We start from the raw sequence: 17,203 nt of genomic DNA, 5'->3' as shown, positions 1-17,203 counted from the left end.
TTTTCGGACCATTCTATGTAAACCCTAGAGATGGTGGTGTGTGAAAATCCCAGTAGATCAGCAGTTTTTGAAATACTCAGACCAGCCGTTCTGGCATCAATAACCATGCTGCGTTCCAAGGAACCTAAATTCCCTTTCCCCCTTATTCTGATGGTTAGTTTGAACTTCAGCAAGTTGTTTTCACTACTAAATACATTGAGTTGCTACCATGTGATTGGCTGATTAGCAATTTGTGTTACCAAGCAATTGAACAGGTTTACCTAATAAAGTGGCCAGTGAGTGTATAGCTCCAGCCTCTCTTTGTAGAGATTTTTCTGGACTTCCTAAGACCCCAAACCAGCTATTCCCAACTTTGGTGCCTCCTAGAGCTGGAGCTGATTGACCTCCTACATGGCGATGCCTGGACCGTTCCAGGGTCAGTACCATTTGCAACCTGATGATCTTTTTTAGCTCACTGAATGGGTGGCATTCTGAGCACCACTGGGGGCATTCTTCCTACTGACCTCCTGTGTAAAGGGGTAATATACCTGCTATCCCCTGATGAATTGATCTTAACAAGGGTTTCCTCCTACCTGAAATGTATTTCAGGAGTTCCCTTGGAGTGGAAGGTTGGGAAAGGCTGCTGCAAAGGGGGCTAAGCTGTATATAAGCCATCATTAGGGATCAGTGTACACTAGAGAGTATGCTCCATCCTGGCAAGACAGGGTGGAGCATACATTCTAACTCCATTCAGCACAAAGCTTACACTGAGTTATGTTGACAGCCAGACCATGTTCAGATTTTCCTCCATTATGGGCATTGCCAAATGTGCATCAGTGAAAGCTAATAAGGAGTGCTTATCATAAGTTTGATGTGTCCTGGAGTGCCCATATACAGTACTGTATAGAGACTTTTATTTGTACTATAGGAGGTCATCATTGGCAGCCCAACTTAACAGTCAAAGGTTGACTTGTACATTCTGTTTGTGACACCACGACAGAGTTGTCATACTGTACACGAACATGTAGTAGTGCTTTACTTTATTTTTTTGTTTCTTCCTCTCTGCAGGCAATTCATGGGTTCCGGGAGATAGAGCGCCTGCACTGGTCCTCGGGCTGCTCAGCAGTGCTGCAGAGGGTAAGAGAGAAAGCTTTCCCCCCTGGAGAGGCACAACTGTCCCTCGTCCATGTTCTGGACCTCCAGAAAGAGGGCTACATCAAACCTCATGTGGACAGTGTCAAGGTAACGATGACTGACGACTTGCAAGATTTCAGGCCTTGCTTATGCTTAAAGTAGAAGTTCACCTAACCTTACATGTTACATGTTACGCCCTTATCTAAGGTGTAACATGTTACTGATGCAGCAACCCCTGCACCCCTGTCGTGACAGTGGGCTGGGAATCTTCTCCCCGCACCCGCTATCAAAATTTAAAAAAAATGCGGACAGGGCTCCATCCACCTGGCCGCGTCATTCATTCACAGAGTCCTGTGAAGGGGGGCTCCAGGTAGCTTATTGAGTCATTCTGTCATTCAGTGACTGCCTGCCCGTATGAACTATGGGCAGGCAGCTACACTAACAGTCTGCAGGAGCCTGAGATTGCACCCGTGATCTGCTGATCCTTGGTGCAATGCTTTACAGGCTCATAATAAAAAAAATAATAAATTCACATTTTTTTTTTACTTGCAAAAAGATGTGAATTTATTACTTTTTCTTACAAAGATGAACTTATCCTTTAGAACCTTTGTAATATACATTTGTTCAGTCCAGACTAGCCAGTGAATTTTATTTTGTGAGCTGTTTAGAATTATAGACTGTGTCATAAATTCTTCTAGCGGTGATAATTACCTTTCTTTCTCCTTAGTTTTGTGGCAGTACCATCGCTGGGATATGCTTACTCTCCAGCAGTATCATGAGACTGGTGTGTGTCAATAATCCAGAGGAACGGGTGGACCTGTTGCTGCCCAGGCGCTGCTTGTATATAATTAGGTGAGTTGAGAATTGGGTTTGCCTGACTAGCTATATACTGTATACAGTATATACAGTGGGGAAAATAATTATTTGATCCTCTGCAGATTTTTTAAGTTTTCCCACTAACAAAGAAATGAAGGGTCTATATTTTTTATCATAGGTGTATTTTAAATGATAGAGACAGAATATCAACCAAAAATCCAGAAAAAAACACATGATACAAATGTTATAAACTGAGTTTCAGTTCAGTAAGTAAAATAAGTATTTGATCCCCTACCAACAAACAATAATTCTGTCTCCTACAGACTGGCTACAGTTGTGGTACACAGATTAGTCCTGTAGGTACTCCTAATGACAACTCGTTATGTGTATAAAAGACACCTGTCCACAGAAACTCTTTCTTGCATTCAAATCTTACCATCATGGGCAAGACTAAAGACTATATATATATATATATATATATATATATATATATATATATATATATATATATATTCACCTGCCACATAATTATGTACACCTGTTCAATTGCTTGGTAACACAAATTGCTAATCAGCCAATCACATGGCAGCAACTCCATGCATGCCATTACATTTAGGCATCTAGACGCGGTGAAGTCGACTTGCTTAACCACTTAAGCCCCGGAAGATTTTACCCCCTTCCTGACCAGGGTTTTTTTTTTGCGATTTTTTTTTTTTTACTGCGTGACTTTAACGGACAATTGCGCGTTCGTGCGACGCTGTACCTAAACGAATTTGACATCCTTTTTTTCCCACAAACAGAGCTTTCTTTTGGTGGTATTTGATCACCTGTGCGATTTTTTGATCATGTGCTATAAACAATTTTGCAAAAATAACAATATTTTTCACATTTTTTTATATGAAATTCCCAAAAAAAATGTAAAAATCAAAAATTTTTAAAATTTTCGGCCAATTTGTTTTATGCTACATATGTTCGGTAAAAAAAATCACAAAAAGCGTATTTTGATTGGTTTGCGCAAAAGTTATCGCGTTTACTATACTAACAAAGGGAAAGATTTTTGTCATTTTTGGTGTTTTTTTTTTTAACGAGTAATGGCGGCGATCTGCGATTTTTTTTTTGCGGGACTGCGACATTGCGGCGGACAGATCGGACCCTTGACTGACATTTTTGACACTTTTGGGGTTACCAGTGACATTACTGCAGTAATCAGTGCTATACATATGCACTGTTACTGTAAAAATGACACTGGCAGGGAAGGGGTTAACTGTATTGGAGAGGGAGGGGTTAAGTGTGTCCTAGGGGCGTGATTCTAACTGTGATGGGACATGGCTACTAGTGTAAAAACAGAGATCAACGGTCCTACATAGTAGTACCATCTGATCTCCAGTTTTACACAGGGGAGAATGACAGGCGGCTTGTTTACATTAGCCGCCGGCCTTTCTCCCGCTCTACCGACGATCGCCGAGTGACCGGCGGACATCGGGTCCGCCGCTCACACGCACTGACTGCTTAGTGAACGAGCCGGGGCAGGCACGCGCTCGCCCGCTATTGGCTCACAAGCCGGTCACAGGCTAGTGACGTATATATACGTCACTTTGCCTGGCCGGGGCTGACCGCCGCAGTATATGTACTTGCGGCGGTCGGCAAGCGGTTAAGTTCAAACCAAACTCCCTCAGAATGGGGAAGAAAGAGGATTTAAGTGACTTTAAATGTGGCATGTTTGTTGGTGCCAGACGGGCTAGTCTAATGCCCCATACACACTATAAGATTTTCTGAAGGCTTTTTCCTTTAGATTTACCAAAACCATATAATATGAGGTCAAACCTAAACACTTTCAATTTGTATGCAATCCGGCAGGCCCTTGCACTACATAGAAAAGGTAAGTCTGCAGACAAAAGTCTGCAGATAATCTACACGTGTGTATGGGGCATTAGTATTAAAAAAAAAATGCTGATCTACAGCGATTTTCACGCACAACCATCTTTAGGGTTTACAGAGAATGGTCCAAAAAAAGAGAAAATCTCCAGTGAGCGGCAGTTGTGTGGATGAAAATGCCTTGTTAATGTAAGAGGAGAATGGGCAAACTGGTTGAAGATGATAGAAAGGCAATAGTAATTCAAATAACCACTCGTTACAACCAATGTATGCAGAATACCATCTCTGAACACACAACACTTCGAACTTTGAAGCAGATGGGTTACAGCAGCAAAAGACCACACTGGGTGTCACTCCTGTCAGCTAAGAACAGGAAACCGAGGCTATAATTCACAAAGGCTCACCAAAATGGACAATAGAAGATTGGAAAAAAAGTTACCTGGTCCTATGAGTCCCGAATGAGTCCCCATTCAGATGGTAGGGTCAGAACTTGGTGTAAACAACTTGAAAGTATGGATCCATTCTGCCTTGTATCAACGGTTCAGGCTGGTGGTGTAATGGTGTCGGGGATATTTTCTTGGCACACTTTGGGCCCCTTAGTACCATCTGAGTATCATTTAAACACCATGACCTACCTGAGTATTGTTGCTGACCATGTCCATCCCTTTATGACTACAGTGTACCCATCTTCTGATGGCTCCTTCCAGCAGGATAATGCACCATGTCACAAAGCTCCAATCATCTCACCACTGGTTTCTTCAACATGAGAATGAGGTCACTGTACTCCAATGGCCTCCATAGGCACCAGATCTCAATCCAATAGAGCACCTTTTGGGATGTGGTGGAATGGGAGATTCCCATCATGGATGTGCAGCTGACAAATCAACAGCAACTGTGTATTGCTACCATGTCACTATGGACCCAAATCTCTGAGAAAAGTTTCCAACACTTTGTTGAATCTATGCCACTAAGAATGAAGGCAAAAGGGGTTCCAACCCGGTATTAGCAAGGTGTACCTAATAAAGTGGCCAGTGAGTATGTGTACAGTGCCTTGAAAAAGTATTCATACCCCTTGACATTTTCCACATTTGTCATGTTACAACCAAAACGCAAATGTATTTTATTAGGATTTCATGTGATAGACCAACACAAAGTGGCACATAATTGTGAAGTTGAAGGAAAATGATAAATAGTTTTCAACATTTTTTACCAATAAATATGTGAAAAGTGTGTCGTAGATTTGTATTCAGCCCTCCTGAATCAATACTTTGTAGAACCGCCTTTCACTGCAATTACAGCTGCAAGTCTTTTTGGAGATGTCTCTACCAGCTTTGCACATCTAGAAAGTGACATTTCTGCCCAATCTTCTTTGAAAAATAGCTTTAAGGAGTTGTAAAGTCTCATGGTTTTTCACCCTAATGCATTCTATGCATAAAGGTAAAAAAACCTTTTCTGCTTCAGCTGCCCCCCAGACCCCCCTTTTTCTTACCTGAACCCGATCGTTCCAGCGACAAGCATGAGCCCAGCGGCTCCAGCCACTGTCTCGGGCCCTCTGGCTCCTACTGCTGTCAACCAAATCCAGTGACTCAGGAGTTGGGGATGGGGCTGAGTCCCATTGTCTTTGTCAATGGACGCAGCAGCAGGATTAGTGCACGGTTGCCCCCATGGAAAGCAGCTCTCCGTGGGGGCACCCAATGAAAAGGAGGAGCCAGGAGCAACACCAGGGCACCCCAGAATAGGAGGATCAGGGCTGCTCTGTGCAAAACCCTTGCACAGAGCAGGTAAGTATAACAGGTTGTTTATTTAAAAAAAAAAAAACCTTTACAATTACTTTAACCACTTGCCTACTGGGCACTTTCACCCCCTCCCTGCCCAGGCCAATTTTCAGCTTTCAGCGCTGTCACGCTTTGAATGACAATTGCGCGGTTATGCTACACTGTACCCATATGAAATTTTTAGCATTTTTTTCACATAAATAGAGCTTTCTTTTGGTGGTATTTAATCACCTCTGGGTTTTTTATTTCTTACAAAAAAAAAAAGAAAAAAGACAGAAAATTTTGAAAAAAAAAAAAGTTTTTCTTATTTTCTGTGAGTAAATTTTGAAAATAAATACATTTTTCCCCTTCACTGATGTGCGCTGATGAGGCGGCAGTGATGGGCACTGATGAGGTGGCACTTATGGGCACTGATGAGGTGGCACTTATGGGCACTGATGAGGTGGCACTGATGGGCACTGAGAGGTGGCACTGCTGGGAACTGAGAGGCGGCACTGATGGGCACTGAGAGGCGGCACTGATGGGTGACACTGGGTGGCACTGATGGATACTGACGGGTGGCACTGATCAGCACTGATGGGCAGCACCATCAGTGTCCATAGTGCTGCTAGTCAGTGTCCATCAGTGCCTAGATGAGCAGGCACTGATGGGCACTGACTGGCAGCACTATGGGCACTGACTGTGGGCACTGATGGCGGGCACTCTGGGCAGTTGTGGCATTTTTTTCCCCTCTTCTGTAATCAGGGCACTGGTGATCAGTTCCCTAATTACATTCCTTTGTGTCCCCTTACCGGTGATCGGCTCTCCTCTTCCTCACACTGCAGTCTTCATGTGAGGAAGGAGAGCTGGCGATGAGAGATGATCTCATATGTTTACATATGAGATCATCTCTCATTGCACGGTCCGATCACGTGGTAAATGGCCGCTGTGATTGGCCATTTACCACGATCTGTGATTGGCTGTGTCCAAGGGACACGGCCCACACAGATTTTCCCCGATGCGCGCTCGCGGGAGCGTGCGGGGAGCCTGTTACTGGGAGGCCGTTTAAAGACGGCCTACCGGAAATTCGAGTCCGCGCTGTAGCCGTACTTCGGCTATAGCGCGGACCGGAAGTGGTTAAGCTTGGATGTCAGATTGGATGGGGAGTGTCAGTGAACAGCAATTTTCATGTCTTGCCACAGGTTCCCAATTGGATTTAGGTTTGGACTGGACTGGGCCATTCTAACACATGAATATGCTTTTATCTTAACCATTCCATTGTAGCTCTGGCTGTATGTTTAGGGTCGTTGTCCTGCTGGAAGGGGAACCTCCACCCCAGTCTCAAGTGTTTTGCAGACTCTAACAGGTTTTCTTCTAGGATTGCCCTGCATTTGGCTCCATCCATCTTCCCATCAAATCTGACCAGCTTCCCTGTCACTGCTGAAGAAAAGCATCCCCACAACATGATGCGGCCACCACCATGTTTCACAGTGGGGATGGTGCATTCAGGGTGATGTGCAGTGTTAGTTTTCTGCTACACATAGGTTTTTGCTTTTAGGCCAAAAAGTAAAATTTTGGTTTCATCTGACCAGAGCACCCTTCTTCCACATGTTTGCTGTGTCCCCCACATGGCTTCTTGGCAGCCCGAGCGGAAGTGGGAGCGGGTACTTGTCAAATCTAGGTACCCGCTCCCCCCAAAAAAATGACATGCCAAATGTGGAATCTCAGGGGGTCAGAAGGCCTTAAAGTGGAAGTTCCACTTTTGGGTGGAACTCCGCTTTAAAGTGTAATCTGCATACTGCTTTCATTATGTGTTTGAGATTAAGTGTTCAACTAATGGCTTGACCCACTAATCTTATCTTGTGTTTAGAATTTGTTGTGCAATTTAGAGTCTTTATAACCAGACAGTTTATGGCGAGAAGAGACTAAAGGGATCAAAAGGCCCAAAAGTAAGAGGATTATTCCTCCATTTCACAGTTTAGTCTCTTCACCAGCATCATCTGTATGGATATACTGTCTTCTTGGGTCCCAAGCCCCCCTTCCCCATAGAAGCCATGATTTCCATGCTCATTGATCCGTGAGGAAGAAAAATGCACACTATAAGTCGAAACGCGTTGGGTCCTCCACCGTGGAGATATGAGTATTGGTCAAATTGTGTTTCTGAACTGCTTGGTATTTTATTAAGTGTATGGCTGTCCAATATTGAGCTTGTATATTTTTGTAATAAACTTTGATATCTTTTTTACAAATCGTTTCTACTATACCTCATTAATTGCCCTTCAAAATCCCATTTAGAGGGAACTGCTTTGCTTCTTCATGTTTTCCATACGGTACACTGATGAGGACTGAAAAGCCTCAATACATGGAATAAATGACCCTGTGATATTAAATTGTATTTGGTCTATAAACCAGCGGTTCTGGAAGTGCATGTGGCTGATGGAGCTATTTGCATGGCTCTGCTTACTGTCCTAAAATGAGACATTTTTTGGGGGGGATATGTAATGGATATGTGACATATGGGATATGTAATGGAATGAGACAATGTGAATACCTTTTGTTCTAAGGCTTTACTGGGCTACATACTGATTCGATTTAAGGGCTTTTTTGATTCCTTCTCGCCTTGTACTGTATGGCTATACTGTTTTGTGACTTAGATAAATACTTCTCCAAGCTAAACACTACAGTATGTTCTAAAATGAGAGGAGGTTCCTCGGCTGCCGCACCACTTGTGCAGCCATGTTGTAGACAAGTAAAAGCAGCCTTGGCTCAGTCCATCGAAGCCTCGCCTCCAACGCATTGTGCCCTGCCCCAGGACTTAATCGTGGAGGTCATGACCTGGACATGACCGCCATGATTAGGCCTCAGGGGCAGGACGAAACACGTTGGTGGCGTGGCTGCGATGGATTGAGCAAAGGGTGCTTTTACTTGCCTACAACATGGCAAAGTGAGGGATGCTGCAGCCAGGAAACCTCCTCTTATTTTGACTGCATTCTGCAGTGGCATCCTTATTACAGGACATCAATAACCTGAGTGGGGACCTCTAAGCACAAACCTTGGGTCACTACAGTATGTGCTCCTAATGCATTAAAGGAAACGTAGGTCAATTTTGCTGACTGTGAATGTTTTTTTAATTACTTTTTGTCTCCTTTACTGTCAGTGGTACTGCCCGCTATGACTTTACTCATGAAATTCTACGCGATGAGGAATCTTTCTTTAATGGCAAATACGTGGAACGAGACCGGCGTATCTCTATCATCTGTAGAAATCTGCCCACCAGTTGATGACTCCGCATGGTGAGAGAAGGACTTTGTGCCAGACCATAACTGCCTTGCTTTACTTGTTACCTCTGCTAGCACGCAGCCCTACTGGATACCTTTCCCTGATCACTGCGTGGGAATTTAACAGACACATTTTCTATTTGTGAATTGTGAAGGATTCACTACTTTGATGAGCAGAAACTATCATTGTGATACTCCAATTTGTATCTATTGGTATTGTTCATATTTCATGTTTCTTTAATAAGGTCTGTGTGTTTTATCTTAAACTGCTAGAATTTTAAAGGATCCGTTCACTTTTCTAAAAAAAAAAAATATAAATGCACATTTTTCTTTGCACGTAAAAAAATTTGCATTTATTATTTTTATATTAAGAGTCTGCAGAGCGTTGCACCATTGCAGGTGCAATGCCAGGCTCCTGCAGACCATGAGTGTAGCTGTCTGCCCATACCTGGTACAGGCAGGCAGTTACTGAATGACAGGAAGCATCAATGAACTGCTAGAACGCTCACCAGTGCCCTGTTAGTACATTGTGAACTACAAGCTGTCACATGCAAGTGAATGAACGATGCGGCTGTGTGTGCAGAGCCCTGCATGGCCACGTACTTTTCAAATTGTGACAGCGGGTGCAGGGAGAAGATTCTCAGTCCACTGTCACAATTAGAAGGGGATCGGGGAGAGGCTGCGAAAGTGCGAACATGTTACATGTTTCACCCTAAAAACGGGTGGAACATGTTACATGTTCCACCTCAAAATGGGTGGAACATCGAACGTGTACCCAAAGGTGAACTTATCCTTTAAAGCCCAGCTGAAGTCGCCCACCTTTTTTTCTCTTCATAGTCCTGTGCAGCCATATATTAAGATTTTTAACTGATTTTTGCTTGGGGATGCATTATGGTGGACATCGTACTACATGCATGGTCTGCCATTTATCCCCTCTCCTTGAAATAAAAGGTAAAAACAAGAACTGTAATGAAATAAAAAAGTATGCGTCATTATCCTTCAACGAGGTCCAGGAGAATGCAGAGTGCCTCAAATCATGTAGCAGAACTGTGAGTATCATCTTCCCTTAAGATTTAGAGTAGTTTACATGTCCCAGATCTCACTAGTAGAACACGTAGAAGGATGGCATCACACTCACCTAGGCATGGTGGGCGGAAAGGTGAATATACTACCTAATTTTTGTTTCCTCTTTCAGTTTTTTTTTTTTTTAAATGTTTTTCAGCGTTTATGCAAGGCAGGAGGGATGTAATGGCAGACCTTGCGTTTTTTAGATTAAAATGTTTGTGGAAAGGTAATGTTAGTGGAAAGCTACTTTCTGCACTTCCACTTTAGCGCTGTATACGGGCAAAGCCTCAACTCTCATTACTAGCACCCTTCTTGTATTGCTGAAGAACTAGGGGTTTGTCTGACCAGTAAGGGGTCACCCTTCAGTACAAGCACCCTTATACGGACTTGTATTGCTGAAATAGAAAGGGATGTGTCTGACCAGAAAGGGGGTGTCTGACCAGGTCTGTTAAATTACTGAGTGCGCTGGGACACCTAATGAACCGCAGAGTCATATTTAGACACATTGCACGGTTACTGTATCAGGAAAACAGAGGTAAGGGTATGACAATGCAAGCTGATAGCACAATGTCTGTCTGACTTCATATCTATTTCTGTGACTTTATCTGGGCTTTAATAAATACATTTTAATCCTTAGTTTAAAAGGAATCTGTTAGGATACAAATTTGGGAGCAGTTGTTGCTGTTTTTGTTTTTTCATCCTTATCTTTATCTTTTTACATAGTGAGTTACTGACCTAGAACAAACATGTACATATGAAGTGTCTTAACACGTATGAACATGGTTATTACAGGTTGTTGAGGTGATGAAAAGTTGAGGAGTATAGCCATAGAGCACGCACCTTCAAAAATAAGTCAGCAACGACTTCTTATGTATTTCTTTCCTGACAGATCCCCATTCTATGGCAGTTTGTGATTTGCACATGAGTGACAGCCATTTTTACTACAAAATACAAGATCCCCCCAAAACGATTTTTTCCCGGATGGTTGAATCAGTACAAACCTTTTCGGATCCTTCTGTCACTACGTTAATCTGTTTTTAAGTTTTTAACTTCACCACCATAGCTGCAACCATGTAGAGCAGGGGTGTCAAACTCAGTTTCTTCTTGGGCCGCATCAGCATTATGATTGCCCTCAAAGGGCCGGTTGAATCTGTAAGATTTAGATGTCCCGAGCACCCCACCCCCTCTTACATCAGATGTCAAGAGCCCCCACCATCAGAAGTCAAGAGTTCCCCATCCTCCCTTACATCACAGTACACCCCTCTTACCGTGTGCTGCTGCTGGGAAGAAGCTGGGGCGTTGCTGGGAAGCAGAAAGTGCAGGGTCTAGAGGAGGACGAAAGAAGGGCTGCAGCTTCAGGGGAGGTGTGAGGGCCACATGAAATGGCCTGGAGGGCCAGATTTGGCCCTCTGGCCTTGTGTTTGACACGTGATGTAGAGCTTTTGCTTTCTCTGTTTTCTACTTGTATGCTTCCTAAGAGTGTAGGAGGAGGGAAAAAGAGACAAACAGAGACAGACTGAAATTCATCAGAGACTGCAGTGTGGCTATCTCTGCTCAACAGAAGTCTATCATTAGACCGGCAGCCACTGATCAGTGTATTCTGACAGCTCCGGGCCCCACTATTGGCACACAAGGGTAGATTTACTAAAACAGGTGGACTCAGATTCTGGTGCAGCTGTCCATGGTGGCCAATCAGCTTCACCTTGTTCAATTAAGCTTTGGCAATAATCCTCCGTTCACATCGTTTGCCAAATTGGAGCCTATTGCCCGGAACGGCACCGTCCGAATCGGTGCGACGATGATTCCCAAAATGAGTGTTTCTGCGCGACTTTGGGGGCGATCTCATTAGACATCTAAGCAGGAACCCGCACAGATGTCTGTCAAATTGCCTCCGAACTCGCACTGACATGCTGGTGTGAAATCACACAATTTCAAACCCGCCCTCAGTGTGAACGAGGCCTAAAACCTGGAAGCTGATTGGTTTGTATGCAGAGCTGCATGAGATTTTTCACGCTCCAGTTGTGGTAAATAACCCCCACGGTGTCTCTGCAGAAGAGATTCCTCCATCCACCTCATTTGTGTTGATGGAGGAATCTGTTCATTTGCTGATTATGGGTGCACAGCTTTGCAGGTTCCTTTTGGAAACAAAAAAAATTCACTTTTTTCCTGCATAAAATATGTGCATTTATAAAGGTGAACTTATCATTTAAGTTAATCAACCCCATTGTACAAACTGCAAGATGGCCACATGTTGCTGTTAGCAGCTAGTCAGGTTTGGCTAATGTAGAGCAGAAGATGGATTGAATAGGTGATACACATGTGCCTTTACTTTTCTTTGTACAGATCAAATAGTTTGAAAGTGGACAAGAAAACCTTACCTGCCTGTTACGCTCCTAAGACAGGCCGTAGATGGTGCGACTTTCTATCCTGCAAGCTTGATTCCCCCATCTGCACAGTCGGTGGTGATGGGAGAATCGCTCCCGCAGAGCTATTGTGTTCTCTCGGCAGGGGTGCGAAGAGCCGTCTCCTGGGAGAACACAGTGATTATTGCTAGCGTCTTCAGCTGCTGGCAATAATCGCATGCCGAAAATCTGACGTGCTGGTTGTACCCAAGTCGAATGAGGGATCGACTTGGGTATATTCAGCATGCCCATAGATGGTTCGAATCTCGGCGCCCCCTGCTGAACCAACTGAGATTTAAACCGTCTATGGCCGGCTTTAAGTGCCTTTTTTTATCAGTCTACTAAATACACTGTAAGGCCCCTTTCACACACTCCGTCCGTCAGACGGAGTCCATTTTTCTCAGCGGGGGGATCGATCCCCCGCTGAGCAGGAGGATGACAGCTGTGTCTCCGCGCTGTGTGCGGAGACACAGCTGTCAGTTCCCCATGCATCTCTATGGGTGAAATCGGATGGGAACGGACTGTCGGTCCTTTCTCATCCGATCCGATGCGCTGGACGGATGGAAAATAGGGTTTCCATCCGTCCAGATTTGACGGATCGAATGTCAGCGGACATGTCTCCGCTGACATCTGATGCCCCATAGGGATGCATGGGGGGACCGTTCAGATCCGCCAAAAAAACTGACAGGCGGATCTGAACGGTCCGCCTGTGTGAAAGAGCCCTAAATATGGCAGCTTAAAGGGACTTGTCATTTCATTAAAGAACAATGTGCAACTAACATAAATCTTAAATGACTTCAATTCAAACTTTGCACTTCAGCTCAACATTTTGGCATCCCAAAATACAATGCTTGTGCAGTTGAGCTGCCGGAATCTGGGGCGGTTGTGCATGGCACCCAATCAGCTTCACAAGACTCAACTGAACAAGCTGAAGATAGAAGCTGATTGGTTGCCAGACACAGCTGCTCCAGATTCTGTCTTCTCCAGTTCTGATAGATTCTCTCCATAGCCAGAATTGTGGACTTCTGAGGCTCCAGGTTGCCCAGGAGAATCAGTACTATGTACATCCACCTTGCGTTGTATTCCAGCTCCGGTCGGGGTGTATGGTGTTAGTCTCTTTTTTATTGTTTCTGAAAAGGTGAACTAAAACTTTAGGTATCTCCCCATTCCAACCAGCACTGATCAAGGCTACTCTTTACAAGTCCGTCTTCAACTTTCAGCTGCAAAGGAAAAGGTTCTGTTAAATGTTACCCTGGAGCAATTAGTCACCAGCATGGTGTATTGGGATTAAACCAATTAAAAAACAGAGAAATCCTCTTAATCAAAATCCTCTTTATTTGTCTGATTTTGCGACTGAATTAGAATTATAAACATATAAATACATGATGATTGTTGTAATTTGTTTTTTTTCTTGCAATAGAATAAATAAAATAAGTTATCTATTTATAAATAAGGTTTTCTTTTTTTTTTTTTTTTTTATTCCTGACTGTTATAAGCACTGATAGGTAATGGAAGCCGTTCTTCCTGCAGGTTACTGCTATGTACTGGTAACCAGGCTGCATCAGATGTACGGCATATGTGCGATACATGAGCAGTTTCCTGCAGGAACTCATTAGCCCAGACTTAGACAGCCTGCTTCTCGGAAGCCTGCGTGGGAGTACAAGTCACGGGACTTGGTGCAGCTGGCAATGTCACAGAGGCTTGAGAGGCACAGGTTGTGTAAACCCGTATTGTGATTATTATTATTTTTTAATCGTCCAGTATGTATACAATTCCAGCTATTTACATAGTGCTGTACAAGTAAAGTCATCCCTGGAGATGGTTAAGCTCACACTCAGAAGCTCAGCATAGACTTGCATAGTTAGTTACATAGTTGGTCAGGTTGAAAAAAGACACAAGTCCATCTGGCTCAACCAATACAATTTTGACTTAATTGGGTAGTGCCCTCCTTCTTGCACAGTTGGGGTAGATTGGTCAGGAGGACTGAGTACTGTTACTTGGTCTCCCACATGTAAATGGGGAGATCCATCTTATCATTACTATGCTAAGCTGTTGAGAGATAAGTCCCTTTCACACGGGCGTACCACCCGACGGAGTCCGTTCCGCTCAGTGGGGGATCACAAGATCTCCATCTTCTTCCCTGTCAGAACGGCAATCTGCCTTCTTTACATAGGCAGATCACCGTTCTGCCCCTCTGGGGAACGATCATGGGTGACCGGTGGACATTGGGTCCAGCAGACCCGTTGATTGACATCCCTGTTAGCCAATCACGGCGCAATCTTGCCTCATGTGGTGCGATGGCGCCATCTAGTGGCTACTGCACGAAATGACGTATAGGTATGTGATTTTGCACAATAGAGCCGACCTGCTGTAGTAAACATACGTTAGGCGGTGGGCAAGGTTCAACTGGAAAGTAAGTCATGTACTGACAGGTAAGCTCTGTGTGTCCCCCCTCTCATAGATGCTTCATTCCTGCCTGCGAGCACTTTTATTTTGTAGGTGTACATTGAGCCCTGCATTCAGTGCTTAATCTTGGTACAATTCTGTACCAGTGTAAAGTTACTCCCCAGCCCAGCCATTTGAGATGGCTGAAAACTCCAAACTGGAAAGAAGAACGGGTGAAAATGTAACCACTGGCCATGAATGGGAATGCTACATTGCAGCACTGGAAGGTATCACTTTGCTGGGTAAGTTTGCCATGATGTGCAAATATGTTATGTTTAGATTTGTTTCAGGTACTTACACAGCGGTGACAATTTATGCAGCGCTTTACATATATATTGTACATTCACATCTATCCCTGCCCTCAAGGAGCTTACAATCTAAGGTCCCTAACTCCACATTCATACATATTGGGGCCAATTTAGACAGGAGACAAATAACCTACCAGCATGTTTTTGTAATGTGGGAGGTAATCGAATTACCAGGAAAACCCATGCAAGCACAGGGACAACATTCAGGTAGGTAGTATCATAGTTGGGATTCGAACCAAGGCCCCAAGTGCTGCCAGGTGGAAGTGCTAACGACTTAGCCACTATGATGCAGTGACACATTATGGCAGAGAGCTCTTGGGGGCTCCGAATTTTTGCATTTTCTATGTAGGTATACGTACATTTCAAAACCAAACTATGCAAAAAGTTCTCTTTTAATGCCCCCCTCTCCAACAGTATATAATTGCATTTTTTTCACTCCCCTGCCACATGATTCAGAAGTAGGGTATGCAGGAACATGTGACCTATTTCCCTTCATGCTCAGTGCTGGTGCCTGGTGGTTGGCCCAGTTCTGTAAAATGAGGGCTGGGAGACAGTCCGCAGCCCTATTTAAGCTCCAGCTAGAGTAACTTGGAGCAGCTTAGGCCTTCATTTCTATCAGCTGGCGACTGAATAGTGCTTTGGGAGACTGTAATAAAGGTATGTACTACTATGGAGGGGGTCATTCTAGGGAACCTGTTCCTTTGCCCTGTGTAGGTAAAGAAAAGGTTACATTTGGCTGCATAAGTGTCTGGATGTAGGATTAGCCAGTGTAGTATGGGAGAATGAACATGTTTTTCCCTCAGACAGAACTTCTCCATACCTAAAGAGGAACTACAGTCTGCTCACATAATTTGTAATAAGAACATCATTGTCATTCTGAAGCTTCCCTCCAACCACTTTGCATATTATTTTATATGTACTGTGATTCTGTACTTGCCAAATATGCTCCAGAAATATCCCTTTACTAAGTCTGGCTGCAGCCATTTTAACTGTGGGCAGCTGAAGCTGCTGCCTGTTCACTTCCTGGATTTACACAGATGCACAGAGGCACACAGACACACATACACACACACACACATATACTGTGTATGTGTGTGTGTGTGTGTGTGTGTGTGTGTGTGTATATATATATATATATATACACATACACATACACACATACAGACGCACACGCATATATATACAGACAGACACACTCACACCACTGCTTGCCTGCACATTTCTCCTCTCTTGATGAATACACATGGATCCCTGCAGTCAGTCTCCTGTTGTCTCGCCCTCATCCAGCCCCCTCCAGCTCTGCAGCTCTCATTGGCCCTCCTATGACTCAACCCTCCTCTCTTGCTGACAAACTCTCACCAGAGTTAAGCCCTGTACACACGTAGCGATCGTCGGCCGAACGATCGGCCATCTTTTGTCCAGGGCTGTGGTGTCTGTTGAAAACTGCAAAAGACTGCACACAAATTTTGTCGGCCAACAACAGCCGACTGCAGAAGTGATGTCATGTGATGGTTAACTTTCCTTGTCTTTTTTCTTTTCTGAGCATGCCCAGTCTTGCTAATCTGCTGTCTGTCGGCCAAAATCTGTACTGACTGGCGAACAATCGGCCGTTCTGGTGACGGCCAACAAATATATTTTAAAGTCTGCACGACAGATTCTGTTCGGCCCAAAATGCGCTGTCGGCTGTCGGAAGCATCATACTAACAAGCCTACAATCGGCCGATCGGTCGGCGGCCGAATATTTACGACCGACAATCGGTACGTGTGTACGGGGCTTTAGTGCATGATGTCATTAGCCTAGGCCAGTGATGGCAAGCCTTGGCATCCCAAAACATTGGCATCCCAAAACAAGGTTTGCCATCACTGGCCTAGGCTAATTACCAGGCAAGAAAGAGGAAGGGGGGCTGTATAAGGTATTTACTGGCAGAAAAAAAAAGTTTTACTATCCAAAGTTAAAACAACAAGGGCAGAGGATTTTATTGATGGAAAGATGAAAAAGTGACTAAAGAGCCGCTTTAAGCTGGCCGGACATGGTTCCTTTTTTTTGTTTAGCTGGTGGACTGAATTAAAAAAACTAAACAGATTCTCCCATCCACACATTCAAGGTGAATAGAGGAACTCTCTCCGCTGCAAGATTGTATTCTAAC

At 44.1% G+C, this 17,203-nt stretch overlaps 1 protein-coding gene across 1 annotated transcript in view; it reads left to right on the top strand.

Moving 5' to 3' along the window:
* The window catches only part of ALKBH7 (alkB homolog 7), a 35,746-nt gene extending 21,990 nt beyond the window's left edge, over nt 1–13,756 (top strand). Inside the window, exons 2-5 of the mRNA XM_082256889.1 lie at nt 1,048–1,221; nt 1,841–1,965; nt 8,716–8,867; nt 13,491–13,756. Coding sequence (XP_082113015.1) covers nt 1,048–1,221; nt 1,841–1,965; nt 8,716–8,839 — 423 coding nt within the window. The 3' untranslated portion in view covers nt 8,840–8,867; nt 13,491–13,756. The remainder of the gene's footprint in view (nt 1–1,047; nt 1,222–1,840; nt 1,966–8,715; nt 8,868–13,490) is intronic.
* The last annotated feature ends 3,447 nt before the right edge of the window (nt 13,757–17,203 follow it).

The sequence above is a fragment of the Pelophylax lessonae genome, assembly GCF_965119305.1.
Source record: "Pelophylax lessonae genome assembly, chromosome: 4".
In the NCBI taxonomy this organism is placed as follows: domain Eukaryota; kingdom Metazoa; phylum Chordata; class Amphibia; order Anura; family Ranidae; genus Pelophylax; species Pelophylax lessonae.
The sequence above is the reverse complement of the archived record's forward strand: the minus strand, read 5'-3'. Positions and strand labels throughout refer to the sequence as shown.